This window comes from Thermobia domestica, unplaced genomic scaffold, assembly GCF_964235325.1.
Source record: "Thermobia domestica unplaced genomic scaffold, izTheDome1.hap1.1 HAP1_SCAFFOLD_2309, whole genome shotgun sequence".
In the NCBI taxonomy this organism is placed as follows: domain Eukaryota; kingdom Metazoa; phylum Arthropoda; class Insecta; order Zygentoma; family Lepismatidae; genus Thermobia; species Thermobia domestica.
The window spans coordinates 1-15,241 of record NW_027658009.1 but is presented as its reverse complement, the minus strand read 5'-3'; the positions used below and the strand labels follow the sequence as shown (position 1 = coordinate 15,241).

The window sequence follows — 15,241 nt, the reverse complement described above, 5'->3', positions numbered from 1 at the left end:
CCCTCATTGCTGTCTTTGCATCTTGGTTAACAGGTTGGATGATGAAAGCTGTGTTAAATGATCCGCAAAAATGCTGGGAGAGGTAAATTGTGGATGCAAGGAAAGAAAAAAACTCAGAGAATTCAAGAGACGCAAGTCTTTACGAGAATATTGAGATAAGAACATAAAAGGAGCAACATTACGGTAGGCGAGATTTTTCTAGCGAATGCATTTAATTCACGGAAGCTGCTAGAGAAAAGGATGAAATTCATGTCACCAAAGCATCATACTTGCTAGATAGATTTCAGTTTTTATATCAACATGTTGCATAGCGGTTCGAGGACTTTTTTTTTTTTTTATCACATACGTATCTACAACAAAAGATGTATATACTCTATGAAGTTATTAACAATTTTGCACAGATGATTGCCGAGATGAGTATCTCAAAATCAACCATGCAAAGGATATTGACCATCATTGGGAAGGTAAACAGACACTGTTGAATTGTTCTCAACAATCTGACCCTTGAGCAGGCACAACGAAGGGTGGAACTGTGCAAAGTACTGTGGAATAATCCCGTGGATCAGCGTTTTATTAAATGAATTGTGATATCAGACGAAAAACGAGTTCACTAGCGGACTCCAGACACCATTAATCAATGGTTGGACCCAGACCAGGACGCAGCATTCATGGTGACACATGAGCAGTTTGAACACGAAGTCATGCTTAATACATGGCGGAATTTTGAAGGTGGAGTCCACTGGGAACTTGTTCCTCATGGTTGTGCTGTGAACGCTGGGATTTACCGTGAGCAACTAGAACGAAAATATCAAGCTGTATCACAAAAATATCCACATCAAATCAACCGCTAACATTTGTCCCTGTCATAGGTCTTGTGCCACTCAAGAAAAATTTTGAAATTTTGAACTGTTACCACATCCAACGTTCAGTTCTGATCTTCAGATTACCTTGTCAAGTGCAAAGGGGCATTTTATTCGTGGTAAAACAATCGTTAATGAAAATGATGTGCCAAATGGGATCCAAAGTTTCTTGACTCAAGGTTTAAAGAGTGATACACACAGGACATTCGCAATTTGACGGAAATTATGCGTCTCCACTCTAGAACACAATAGTTTGTATTTTGCAGAATAAAGTTCCTTGTACACTGTCCTCTTCCGTTTTCATTTTCCAGATAGTGTGTGGCAAGACACCCTGGTACTAACCGGATCTAAACCAAATTTAGTGAGAAAGGCAATTGTCTAAGGAATAAAGATTGGTGACTGTGTTTCACCAGAGACACGCTCAGTTCGCCCTGTGTATTGTGCTTTATTTCTCGATAACTACTGGCCGGATCTGAACGAAATTTTGTGGACAAGTTGTCAATCGTGTAAGGAATATATTTCGTGGTCTAGCTCGACCATAGACGAGCTTCGGATAACCCACTTTATTTGCACTTCCTATATAAACAATATTCAAATGGGGATAAGGGGCAACAGAAGTTGTATTCCATAACTTTCTATAGGTGCTTCCAATAATTAAATCTCTTTCAATCAGAAGCGTCCTTATACATATATTGCAAACGTACAAGCATGTATTGAACTTAAGACCTACCAGCATAAGGTAGCTCCACTGTTTTCACAGCTAATACGAAAGCACATTTTGCGAGCATTATGGCGAACCGAAAACAGGCAGTTAAATATGCGTTTGCTGTCGATCTCAAAAGCTGTATACGGCACAAAGATTGAGGCAAAGGGGTAGTGTATGAAGAGAGAGACTCTGTGCAGAGAGTTCGAGGGGAGGGAAAGACACAAGGGTGTTAGTAGTTAGAGAGAGAGAGAGAGAGACGCCATTATATTTCCGTCTCCATTTCACGACCCAGCTGATGTTTTGATGACAATAGCGCTCAGCGTAAAATTTTGTCTTCGATAAAAAATTGGTCATCTCCGGAATGGGTTGCCATATTTTCAGAGTGATTGGTTCTCGTGCTGTTACATATATATGTTTGTGCGATGTGATGGCAAAGGGGGAAAAAGGTTTTTTTCATTCCGTTTTTATCTAGCTTTTTTTTTTTTTTTGAACTCTTTGTAAGTTTACGGCCGAGTCACCTCCATACTGCAGTAGCACATACACTACGTATATATGACCAAAGCAAATTACCAGTGAGTTTCTGATAGGCACGCACATGTTTGTGTGTGTTTGTGTAATTTTTATGTGTTGTATATTATGGGTTATATATTTTGTTTTAAGTGCATGTGGTAGGACGGAATGTGAGTTTTTATGTGACCAGACATTTATTCTGGAAGTTGTGATGTTTTTTTTAAACATAAAAAAAACTCTCCTGCCACTTCATGACGCAAAAAAATCAAGCTGCAATACCTACATTGGTTAGGTACAGTATATACCAAAATGCAGATGTGAGTACTGTTTTTTTGGTATCTAATACAATTGAAAAATTTATCTTTACAAGGACGTGTAACTGTATGATTCCTACGAGAAGCATATTTATTCAATATGAAGTATATTCGGAATATACATAAAATATTTTATGAAAATTTCAAGTGAGACAAATGTGATATGTGCGTTTCTTTTCTCCTGTGCTCTTTCAGGCTTTCAAATAGAGATGTCCGCGAGGCAGAACAAAAGAATTTTCGTAATGAGATGTCAAACGACACAGAGCTCTTCCCACGGAAACATACATACTTTCCGAGACGAGACTTTCCACTCATGGCACTTTTTTCGAAACGAGGTAACCTGATTTTTGAAAGACTCTATTCTGTTTTCCTCAGAAACACCTTCACTTCCAAAAGAGCGTGTGCTTTGTTGGCACAATACCACAAATTTCCATAAGAATCCGATAATCGTACTGTACATCCTGTCGTTAGCGCTTACAATACTTTCTCCCTTACACAAACAAATCGAATTCGGCTGTTCACATGATCGAAAGATGAAAGTAACCAACATTGATATGTGAACTCTTCATTAAGGAGATATTTTAAGTCTTGAATCACTTTCAGCTTGACAACAGCATTGCCGCTAAATTCACATCACAGCAGACTGACATAAGAAGTTTAGTTAAAGTGTAAAATACCATGAAATTTATGTGTTCATAAACTTAATTACGATACATATATTGGACAACAAAACCTTATTACTACATCAAATATGATACTGTTATTGTTATTTTTATGAAACCTGTGGGATGTTTACAGTGAGTAACGAAGCCTGTATGTGTGTGTGTATCTAAGAGAATTGGAACGTGATGATGCTCTATGAGATAAAGAGATTGGAGGGGATGCTGGTGGAACCAATTATCAGATAACACCATCCATCATCGCAAAGATGGCTAAAGACGGTGAACCGAAGCAGGAGGTAGGGAGAAAAGAAAGAAGTAGACAATGAAGAAAGTGAGGAAATTTTGCAGATGAGATGATGAAGAAGAAACCAGAAAACGCTTCTTTCTTTTCTCTCTCTCTCTCTCTCTCTCTCTCTCTCTCTCTCCTTCCTATCAGGGCCCTAAAGAAAAATTTGGGGTTGAGAAAATCAAATGTTTTCGATGAAAAAAGAGTACGAGATGCGGGGAAGGAGGAGGAAAAATCGAGAGAAAACTTTAGAAAAAAAAGCGAAAAACTTTGGCAACTTTAATACAGCCTTCAGGAGGTAGAGAAAAGGGAAAGGATGGGTGAAAGCGGGTAATATCGATACGTCTCGTAAAGCCATTCCCATCGCACTACTTGTGCTTTTTTTTTTTTAAAAAAAAAAGCACAAAACATACACACAAAAAAGAAAAAACACGCAAAAACACAGAACCTCTCCACTTTTCTCTTAATTTAATCACACAAAAATTGCCCACCGCATTTTTTCTATATTTCCTCCTTTTTATCGATGCCCTAAGCAAAAGCTGTAAATAGAAAAAAAAGAGACCGATTTGTGTGTGTGTGTGTGTGTGTGTGTGTGTGTGTGTGTGTGTGTGTGTGTGCATATTCTCCTTTGGTTTTTCCTTTATTCTCTCTTCACTTCTTCTCCTCGTTAGAAAAATACCCCGAAAGCACAATTTTCCTTTTATTTCAACTAATTAATGCACGGAAGTTCATTATTGCAGAAACACATTAGAACTAGTGGGTTCTTTAAAAAAAAAAAAAAGTGGAAGTTAACCAATACAAGAAATAAATTTAAAACAAAGAAACAAGTTTTTAGATAGTTAAGAAAAGAGAACAGAGAAAAACAAGATGAATAAAATAAATAACCAAGTTTTTAATAGTATTTAAAGAAAGAAAACAAACTTGTCTCCTTGATATTTCTCAAACTTCTTGTATGTCCAATAATCAACGTACTGTAGTCGTGTCGGTGTATGACCCGTCCTCCAATCACGTAGCGCTATCGTCTAAAGCAGAAGACAGCGAGCTTGTCGTTGGCTGTTGATGACATCATGTCCTTGAAACCCACTCGGCTGTTGCCACGTCACACCAATAACCAAAATCTGTGTAGCAGGGATAGTTCTCGGGTGTGTGCTAAATTGCAACATACCATTAATTAACTAGACGTACTTCCAGGTCAGCGAGGGTAAGTAAGTGGGTTGGGCCAACCCGGGAGTAAGAGCAGCAGAACTATAATATAGTTGCGTTCGCAGGAGTTAAGACTATTATCTAAGTAATAACTTTACAACAAGAATCCTGCTTGCTTGCCATTTAACGTTGTACCGCTTTGGAACGAGGATTTTATATGAGTCATTTAATACAAAATTCAAACTACATATACTTCCTTCGAGAATTGATCTCGCGTTTTCCGCACCACAACAACAAAAAAAAAAGTAATCAATTAGGCCGAAGGGAGATTCAGTAGTGATGCGTACAGTGGAAGCTACACTTAGAACACCTTTTCACATATTAGCTTAAGGGTCATTCTATATTTTATAACTCGCCATTTTATATTTTTCAAAATATCTGTGACTCAAAAATGTTTAGAGAAATATCGCCCTGGGAAGCATTACCGATTAAAGTAATAATAATAATAATAATAATAATAATAATAAGTATTCAGCCTTTTATTGTATATTTCGCATTGCGTAGTTTTGACATGGAAATTTGTGCCCACATTTTGCAACTGAAGTTGACTAAGTAACATATTTATAAAGAACATTCATCTTAATGGCTATCAAATGTAACTGAAAGTAAAATGGATAATAAAAATAAAACTGAAATACGATTATTAAAAAGATTAACAGAATTAAATCAATAAATTGTGAGAAAAAAAAAATAGAACATTCGTGGGAGTTGACATGTTCTTGACAGTTAAAGTTGCCTTACTGTAACGTCCATCAAATCGGTCAATTAAAAGTTGTCACAGAGTTGACAACCAAGAAAACATGTACACTTGGCATGTCTTCAATGAGTTTAGTTCATCCCGAAACGCAAGATCTAAACATTCTTTTACGGAAAATAGATTACCTGGGAAAACTTTTCCAGCACATTTTTTTCTATCCTTCTATAATGTCCTAGCTGTTTCACGATACAGTGATGGGTTTATGAACGATATTTGTAGCTGTTATTGTTAGGCTACAAGTAGACAAGGGCGCCGATCCTAGGGGCTGAGGGGTCCCGGACCCCCCGAAGCTCATATGACCCCCCAATAGTATTTCTGAATATACAATATTTGGCATAATTCGAGTGCAATTTGTCTTAAAATCTCCGTATATATATATATATATATATATATATATATATATATATATATATATATATATATATATATATATATATATATATATATATATATATATATATATATATATATATACACCTTCTGCATCTGAATGAGGGCCCCCAAATTTACAGAGAAATCGGCGCCCTTGCAAGTAGTTACGCTCTCTTGTTTTTCATTGAAACAATGAAAGAAAGGCAGTGTTCGGTTTCGAACGTTAGAAAAAAAATATTTAATTAAAATTGAACTGCACCTGCTTGGCACTTGACGAAAATGTCAGTCAGTAAATGGTGCGTGAAATTAAGTTATACTATTTTGATTATTGTTATGAAATGAAAAAAATCAAAGTTCACTCTGCGGACATTGCAATTTCAATCATTTGTTTCTTGACACATGCGGATTTGGAGAGGGCAGAGCATCAATTGTGTCCCTCTAACTCTGAATTTGAGTAATACATATAGTATTTTAATCAACTGTATAGTAATAAAATGTGATAATAAAAAGGCGTGCAACTCCTTTGGTGGAACATCCTGTCCCCCACCCCTCCCCAAGCAAAATCTGAAACGAGGCTGCTGTCTTCATAGTATAATAAATTCAGGATTTAAAGCTCCATATAGGCACGTTCAAGACCTATTACAAGCTTATAGAATCTGAAGAATAACAAAGACAAAACTTTTGTTTTAATATAATTATATTGAACAAACTCCATGGCTCTGGATAAGTAGAGTAACAAATAAAACACAGTTCTGACCAGAGCAGAATGAAATATATTAAAAACTATACTTACAATGTTACAGTTTCAAGGACCTAACGTCCTCTTCATCAGACACAAACACTGAGAAAAGACATGTGACAGCAGATCTTATATACATGAGAAAGTGAAAGGCCACGCCCCTTCTTCTCTCTCATTGGTCGGAGGGAACCAATGAGGATAAAGTTACTTACGCGCAAACAGAAAAATATAATGAGTCCTTTCACTTTTTCTAACACTTCCTTAATGAGATGACATACAAAAAAAAAAAAGTAAATAACAAATAGAAAATATTAAATAAGAAAAAAATATATATATAACTAAATATATAAATATATAAATTTAAATAAATAAATAAATATTAATAGTCTATATGCACTTTTCTTGTTCCTTTTCTATCACATCCAACAATTTCTCCCATTGCTCGTGTATATTCATACCGCTTGTCCAATTCATTAGGTTCTCCTCTTGTTCTCTCTTTATTCTTCTAGCCTCTTTCCACTTTCTAATAATCTTCCTCTTCTCTCTCTCTAAACCCCTAGCTCCCTCCCAGTCTATTTTATGTCCCGTTTCCTTCACATGTTTGTATATAGCATTATTATCCCTTTTCAGTCTAACATCATCCTTATGTTGTTTTAATCTGTCCATAAGCCTTTTCCCCGTCTCCCCTATGTATTTCATGTCACACTCACTACACTTCACTTCATATATCACTCCTTCTTCCTGCTCCTCTATATGATTTTCCTTCCTTTTCCTTTTCTTCCTTATGCACTTCAACAAAGTTTCTCCTCCTTTTCTATAAGTCTTCACACCACCTTTTCTTAATAACTTCTTCAGCACTTCGGTCTTTTCGCCTATGCTCTGAATGCCGTACCACTTCTTGTCTTCCTCTTCTTTCCTATCCATATTATCTTCTTTTATCTTTCTCCTAAACTGCTCTATCCTATATCCATTATTGTTCAATTGTTTGTAGAATTTTTCCAAATCTTTTTTCTTTCCCTCTTCCTCGCTGTTGATGTTTTCTATCTTCCTTTCCATGTTCCTAATGAAATTCTTCTTAGTTGCTTTGTCTACATCACTTCTCCAGTGGCAATAAATACCTGCCCAACACGGTTTCTGATACCAACTAGTAGTCACTTTCTCACCTTGCTTCTCTATCTTCATATCCATGAAATTGATAGAGTTATTTTCTTCAACTTCTAATTCTAACCTTATGCCTTTCTCTTGGTCTTCTATACTTTCAACATATTTCTCCAGTTGATTTCTATTCCCTGTCCATATGCCTAAACAATCATCAACATACCTGCAAAAGAACAGTAACTTTCCTCCTGCTTGTTCTGTCACTTTTTTCTCCCACTTGTTCATTACTATTTCCGCTAGAACTGGACTCAGCTTGGATCCAATGCTTAAACCTTCTTTTATCTTCACTAGTCTTTCTCCAATTATGCAATAGCTATTTTCCCACAAAGTCTTAAGCGCTCTTATAACTTTCTCTTTTTTCCACTGACTTATAACTTTCCCTTCCATCTCCTCTTCTATTGCCTTTATGACATAATCCCTTCTTATACTGGTGAACATGGCTTTAACATCTACACTAAACATTAACACCTTCTCCTGATTCCACTTAATCTCATCTATCCTCTTCCTCAATTCTTCCGTGTTCTTCACTCTGCATGTCTTTTGTCCTTGTCTGATTTCGTCCATTATCTCTCTTAATTTCTCCTCTAGTGGTTCAAAATAGTTACCTCTGCAGTCCAGTACTGGTCTTAGCTTCACGTCCTTCTTATGTATTTTCGGAAAACCTTTCATGACAGGAATCCTTCCTTTTTCGTTGATCATCTTTTTAATCCCCGCCTTTTTCCCTTCTTGTACTATCTTTTTAACACTTCATCTTTCATGTCCTTGTTACCGACTTCCTCATATGTCTGATCACATAACTCCTCTAGCTTCTCCTGGTAACATCCTTTCTCCATTACTACCAACGCGCCTCCTTTGTCCGCCTGTTCCACTACGATATCCTTTCTTTTCCTTAATCTTTTCAGTCCTTCCTTCTCTTCTTTCCTTAAGTTACTCTCCTTCTTGTTCATATTCTGCTTAACAATCGACAATGCTTTTTTCCTTATTCTCTCTCTCTCGTCCTTATCTTGTATGTCTACAATGGCTTGTTCTACTGTGTACACCAATTCTTTCTTGTCCACTTTTATAGACTATTAATATTTATTTATTTATTTAAATTTATATATTTATATATTTAGTTATATATATATTTTTTTCTTATTTAATATTTTCTATTTGTTATTTACTTTTTTTTTTGTATGTCATCTCATTAAGGAAGTGTTAGAAAAAGTGAAAGGACTCATTATATTTTTCTGTTTGCGCGTAAGTAACTTTATCCTCATTGGTTCCCTCCGACCAATGAGAGAGAAGAAGGGGCGTGGCCTTTCACTTTCTCATGTATATAAGATCTGCTGTCACATGTCTTTTCTCAGTGTTTGTGTCTGATGAAGAGGACGTTAGGTCCTTGAAACTGTAACATTGTAAGTATAGTTTTTAATATATTTCATTCTGCTCTGGTCAGAACTGTGTTTTATTTGTTACTATAATTATATTATTTCTTCCTTCTTTACTTTTCATATGATACACAAGAATTATTTCACATTTCAGGCCCATATAAAATAATATTAATATGGAACGGAATTGTAGATTTAGGAAATTGATTATTCTATTTCATGATTTAATAGAATAACTATTTTGATTTGCTACTGATATTACTATATAGATAACTTTTACGTTGTTATACATATTTAAATTTGTTTAATAATTTATAGTATCTATAATGTGCTTCCTGTAGAAGTTAGCGGTAAGTTAATGAAATAATACAGTATATATTTGTTACTACATTGACGGGTTTATTAATATTTTTCTTAGAGAGAGTATACAGGATGAAAAAATATACATTACATTTAGTTTACTTAAAAGCTCAACATGCATTGAAAACAACACAACAAAACTAGGAATCTTGAATAATTTAGCTAGCTGGTAACTTGAATAGCTGGTCAGAAAATCTATCTTCAACTGTAGTATATGATATATGCATATAACGCTTTTCAACTGCAATATCTGGCAATAGTGCAATTATCCAAACTGAATTTTCGTCTGCAAATACTATTGATGCATTTACATGATTTCGTGTTTACTTACTATGGTTTTCAGTTTGCATAATTTGCGGGTTGTTTACTCATTCCAAAGTGCACTATGCCAAAGGGAAAACATACTGAACGGACCTTCTTTCAGAAACAAAACTTACGAATAGGGCATACATTACATACAGCGTGGGTAGGCGAGTTTTAGTTCACGTAAATTATTCATATTCTGTGGATATGTGCTCAATGTAGGCGCGCACTCAATATTATGCTTCTATATATATATATATATATATATATATATATATATATATATATATATATATATATATATATATATATATTTTATAGCAACCAGTGTTGCTAATTTAGGACTAGATCTAGAGTTCTGCATACGCATGAGGCTCCAACTTTCATCTGCTATACAGCAAACAATAAGTTTTGATAACTAATGTGGCCGAAATCTAGTGGAAAAGGGGTTTTGTTACTGTATGTATATTAGAATGTTAGAGTAATGTGTACGATAATACAGTCTAAACGTGCTGAATCAGCGCTGAAGATAAGACAATGCATTTCTATATTTACATCTTTTATTTTCTTCAATCTCTGCATCAATTTCACCCAAGGCTACCCAAGGATACGAACGCAAGGAGGCTACAATCAATCATCAATTTATGTATCACCATCATCATCATAGGTATTCTGCCATTATTGGCAGGTCACTTGCTGCAATTGAGAAGCTTGCATAGTCAACGGTCTTCCGCTAACCTCTTCGGCTTCAAGTACGATTATTGTTTTGATATCGTCTATTAATTGTACTATCCTTCTCCATCTCCCTCTCTTTCCTGCCTCCATACCCTCTGGCACGTCCCTCATGACACAGTTCCTTCTTATCCTATGTTCCAACCAGTTTCTCTTCCTTTTATTAATAATATTTAATGCGGTAGTGTTCTTTTCTCCCTACCATTTCCAACATCATTTCATTTTTTCCCCACTCGACCCAACTAATTTGCTCCATTCTTCTCCGCACCCACATTTCAAAAGCTTCCAGTCTTTTTTAAAATCATTTTTGTGTAGTTCCCATGTTTCTGACCCATACAATACAATACAATTATATATATACAGGGTGTTGACGAACTATACCGACAAACTGTAAGAGGTGACTCCTCACATCAAAATAAGAGAAAAAGTTTATATGGACGTATGGAGAAATGTGCATAGTTTCAGAGTTAGAGCTGTCTAAAATCGCGAAAAAGACAAATTTCAAGAGGCCCTATTTCGAATTCCAGAAACTGTGGACGGTGATCCTTATCAGCGTAAAGGAAGCCAGGCATACACAATCCAAAAGTTCATATTTCATCAATTTTCAATAGGTGTACAGGATATTCCCTACAGCATGTAATTCTAAGATATGCCCTCAATAGAATTTTCAGATATACCCTGATTTCAACGAGAGTCCAAAGTTGGCAGGAGGAGAGCCTTGACAACAATGGACATCGAATGCTTCGGAGTGAAGTGGGAACTGTTATGAACCGGCAGCTCCGTGATTTTTTGTGTTCGGAATAACGTGTGATGCGATGTATTTTGTCATGGTACATTTCACGTTTTCTTCACTTATAAGCGTGAAAGAAAACATCGCAGCAAGCGTTTTCCCGTGTACGGGAGACCGTGCTGCTGACCATCTTTAACACTTCTGACATTGCGAGAAATGATTTAATGTTCATTGCTATCAAAGCTTATCATTTGCCTACTTTGGACCAATCATAAAATCAGAGAATATCTCAAAACTCGGTTGATGGTATGTCTGGGAATTTCACGCCGCAGGGACTACTCTGTACACCAATTGAACATTAATAATGAAATATGCATTTTCGGATTGAGTATGCGTGATTTCCTTTACTCTGATAAGGACCACAGTCTCTCGAATCCGAAATAGGGCCTCTTGAAATTTGGCTTTTTCATGATTTTGGACAGCCCTAGCTCTGAAACTATGCATTTTTCCCCACAGGTCTATATGAACTTTTGCTCTTATTTTGAGGTAAGGAAACGTCTCTTACAGTTTGTCGGTTTAGTTCAGTAACACCCTATATATATATATATATATATATATATATATATATATATATATATATATATATATATATATATATATATATATATATATATATATATATATATATATATATACAATGTGTGTGTGTGTGTGTGCATGATAGATCATGAAGACTATAACGTAGCTTATATCAGTGGTGTAGCCAAGGAGTCTGGATCCCGCCTCTTGTGCCTCATAATGATTCAAGAAAAATATATCTTAAATATGAGTTTAAGTATGAATTTTACCAGTTTTGTCGACTTATGTCGTCTCCTTTTTAATTATCATTTATAGGCCATTAAGTGGGTTGCTAATTTTTCAGCACTAAGTCTATTTTATCTTACAGCTATAAAAGGAAGGCAACCCGCATAAGCCCCCCACTAAGAACTGAACCCGATAACCCCACATCGAAGGATTGTACGCTAACTATTTTGTAACTGCGTGCGACCTAAAATATTTTCTCTTTCATTACTTTATAGTTACTTCCTTTCAAGTGCTTGGGAGATATTGCGCAAAAGGAAGCACTAGATGGAAGTGAGTCCAATGGAATGATTAACGCTTTTGAAAGATACGCCATGAAATAATATTTCCTTCACTGTCAAAAGATCTTTATTCGGAAGAACAGTATATCGATCGGTGGTAAGAGAATTTGGTGTTGAAAAAATACACGGTTTCGGAACAATAAATGACTTTTACAGCGCAACCTAAAGGAAAAGATCTGCAGTGTTATGTTAGTAAATTTGAGAAATAATTGTAAAGAATACGCGATGAAAATAAACGTTAAATAGACAAAATGAATTGTGGAAAAAGAACCTTATAAGAAATGTGATATATATGGAAGGGAATAAGGGAGGAAGAGGATGAAAAAGATTAGGATAATAGAATATATTAAAGTGGGCAGCTCCAACATCAAAATTAAAAGATCAACAGAGAACTGAAATTCATGGAAGTTCCTAACATGCGGCAAGCGACCCCCAGTTATGGCAGAATATTTATGATGAATCATACTCTCCTAGACAGTTCTTTGTACAGAGAGAAACAAATAGGAAAATAGCAAAGAAAGATGTGGTCGACACCGTAATTCTTGTTCATTTAATGAAGCTAACAAATATTTTCATTTTCATGCAAAATAGGACCGAAGTAACTCTCTACAGTAAACATGTTAAAATATATCATTCGTAGTGTTGCATAGCGCGAAACGGGACAAAGCTTTTGCAATACATGTACTTTTCGATACAATTTCATAGTACCTTTTTGAGATGAGAGCTCCAAATCTCGTATCGTGAACAACATTTGTCACTGATGCTTCAAAGATCCTGGTATCAGTCTTTTTTAACCTCTTAGGACTTCGAGTATCATATATGACACAAAATTAGAATTATTTGTCCTGATAGATAGACAACATGGCATATATGACACGCGTATTTTGCTTCTCTTTCTTGTCGCTAGAGTAGGCGCCGCATTTGACAGAAGCTTGACAATTGAACGCTTTCTGTTGGTCCTAATAGTGTATTTGGAGGGAAGAAAATACCGCAGAAACCAAAAAATTACACGATTACGTAAGTATTCTACTTCTCTTTCTTTAACGCGTTTTTCTTTTGTATGTGTGTCTGTGTGATGCATGTTGATTTACCTTGTTAAAGCCTTGGGAATAAATACGGAGTTGATATTTTGCTTTTCTATTATGTGGGGAACGGTGACCTTTTGTATTATCATGTGTCGTATGTGACACTATGAAACCAACCGTTACAAAAAGTGATTATACATAATCTAGAGATATCTCATGTTTTCAATTTCTTCACTTGGGTTTTATGCACATGCGACCGTGTTTCAAGTACTGGATATTGTTGTTGTGTTGTATAGATGTATTTAGTGTGTAATACACATAGGCGTACTAAGTGGGGAAGCAAGGGGGACAGACCACTAACAGAACATCGTTTCTCACTTTTTATTGGTAGAATTCTAATATGTCCTGTATGACACATACAATTATTACTACTCTGTGAAAAAAAATGTAATTTCTCTTACTTGATGCATGTGTGGAACGAAAGCATTATGAAAATATAAAAATTACAAGACAAAACTGTTTTGTTCTACTAATAACACTGAAGAGGTTAAAAAAGTAATCCTGGCTACGTCGTTGCTTATGCATTAAATACCAAAGTTTTCTTTTAAATGGGGAAAGGTTTTTCTCGCCTGAGTTGAACAATTATTTTTGCTTCTCTTTCGGTTGCATTTGTTCCAGAAAGATAAGTTTAAAAAGAAGGGGGGAAGAGGTAATAGAGCATAAAACAAAAACATACAAACAGAACAAAAGCGAAATCTTTCAGACAGCAAAAGAAAAGGAAGTATTTACGACATAGATAGCAGAAAACTGTGAAGAAAACTTACAGAAACTTCTCTACCCTTTACTCCTTCCTCGCCTTTCCAGAACTTGTTAAAGCAAATTAGACTGTGATAAAAGGAGCAAAACTTTTTGCTCTGTATATTTTTTTACACCACCCCCTCGCCTCAATTCGCCCAACCAAAGCATCCCTTACATAAAAGAACATTCCCAAAACCATTTACAGAGATACACACATACAAATAACCACAAGTTAGATATTTAGCATTTCTTTCGTTAGGAACTGACTTACTCATACACACCACCACCACCAACAACAACAACAGAGGCACCAAAGACAACTAGAGAAGGTTCCAGTATACTATTTTAACCTTATGATTCAGCTGGGAATTAGAAGTACTGTATAAACAATACCTTTTACAATACTGAGCTTTATTTTTCGTTCTCGTACCCTGTTTATATTTGATCATACCCAGGAATCTTTTCATTTTTGGTTAATTACGAAGGAAAAAATGAATATACCCTTCTTCTATACTCCCTTCCTGAAGTCTTTGTTTTTATTTATTTATTTTTTAGTCCTTACAAAACCCTCATTTTCCAATTTTACCTCACGCACCTTTCTTGCTTTCTTTCTTTCTTTCCCTTTCTGTGTGAATTTGCCTAATTAATTAAACCCTTCCTCTTTTTAAGACGGAAAGTCCCCCCCCTCTTTTCTTCCATTTTCCGCAACACTCTTGTTTGTACACAAAAACTCAGCTTTTCTTATCATCCCCTCCAATAGAATGAAGTGCGTTATCGCTTTTGTGTTTCATTTATCTTTCCTTGCCGGTTTGTTTTCTGGTGATTCTATTACACTTCTCATTTTTTTATTTATACATACATACAATTAAGTATGCAAATTCTGAGACTAAAATTAACTTTACTTTTACAGAATTTGTGTAATTGCAATATATTTTTAAAAAACAATTACACTTAAAAGGTCATTGCACTACAGTTCAAATGGGTTTTTAAGCATTAAAAAAAATCTTAACCGCAAACGGTATAGTATTTAGTATGCTTGCTTACCACAGCTAAAATTGTTAAAAACAAAACGAGTTAAACGAACCAATCGAAATTAAAATTCAAAACTAATTACAAAGTTTTCTTCGGAGTACCTTCTCGAATCACGTTCTTATACACACATTCGACAAGAAACAAACATGTTTTTCAAACAGTACCTCTCAAGCAACTTAATG

General features: G+C 35.4%; 1 protein-coding gene across 1 annotated transcript; it reads right to left on the bottom strand.

Moving 5' to 3' along the window:
- Positions 1-7,527: 7,527 nt before the first annotated feature.
- On the bottom strand, positions 7,528-8,266 carry LOC145678285 (uncharacterized; the record flags this gene model as incomplete). The annotated part of the gene is made up of 1 exon (XM_081748309.1): positions 7,528-8,266. A coding segment is annotated over exon 1 (739 nt), but the record flags the coding sequence as incomplete, so codon positions are not given.
- Positions 8,267-15,241: the final 6,975 nt, after the last annotated feature.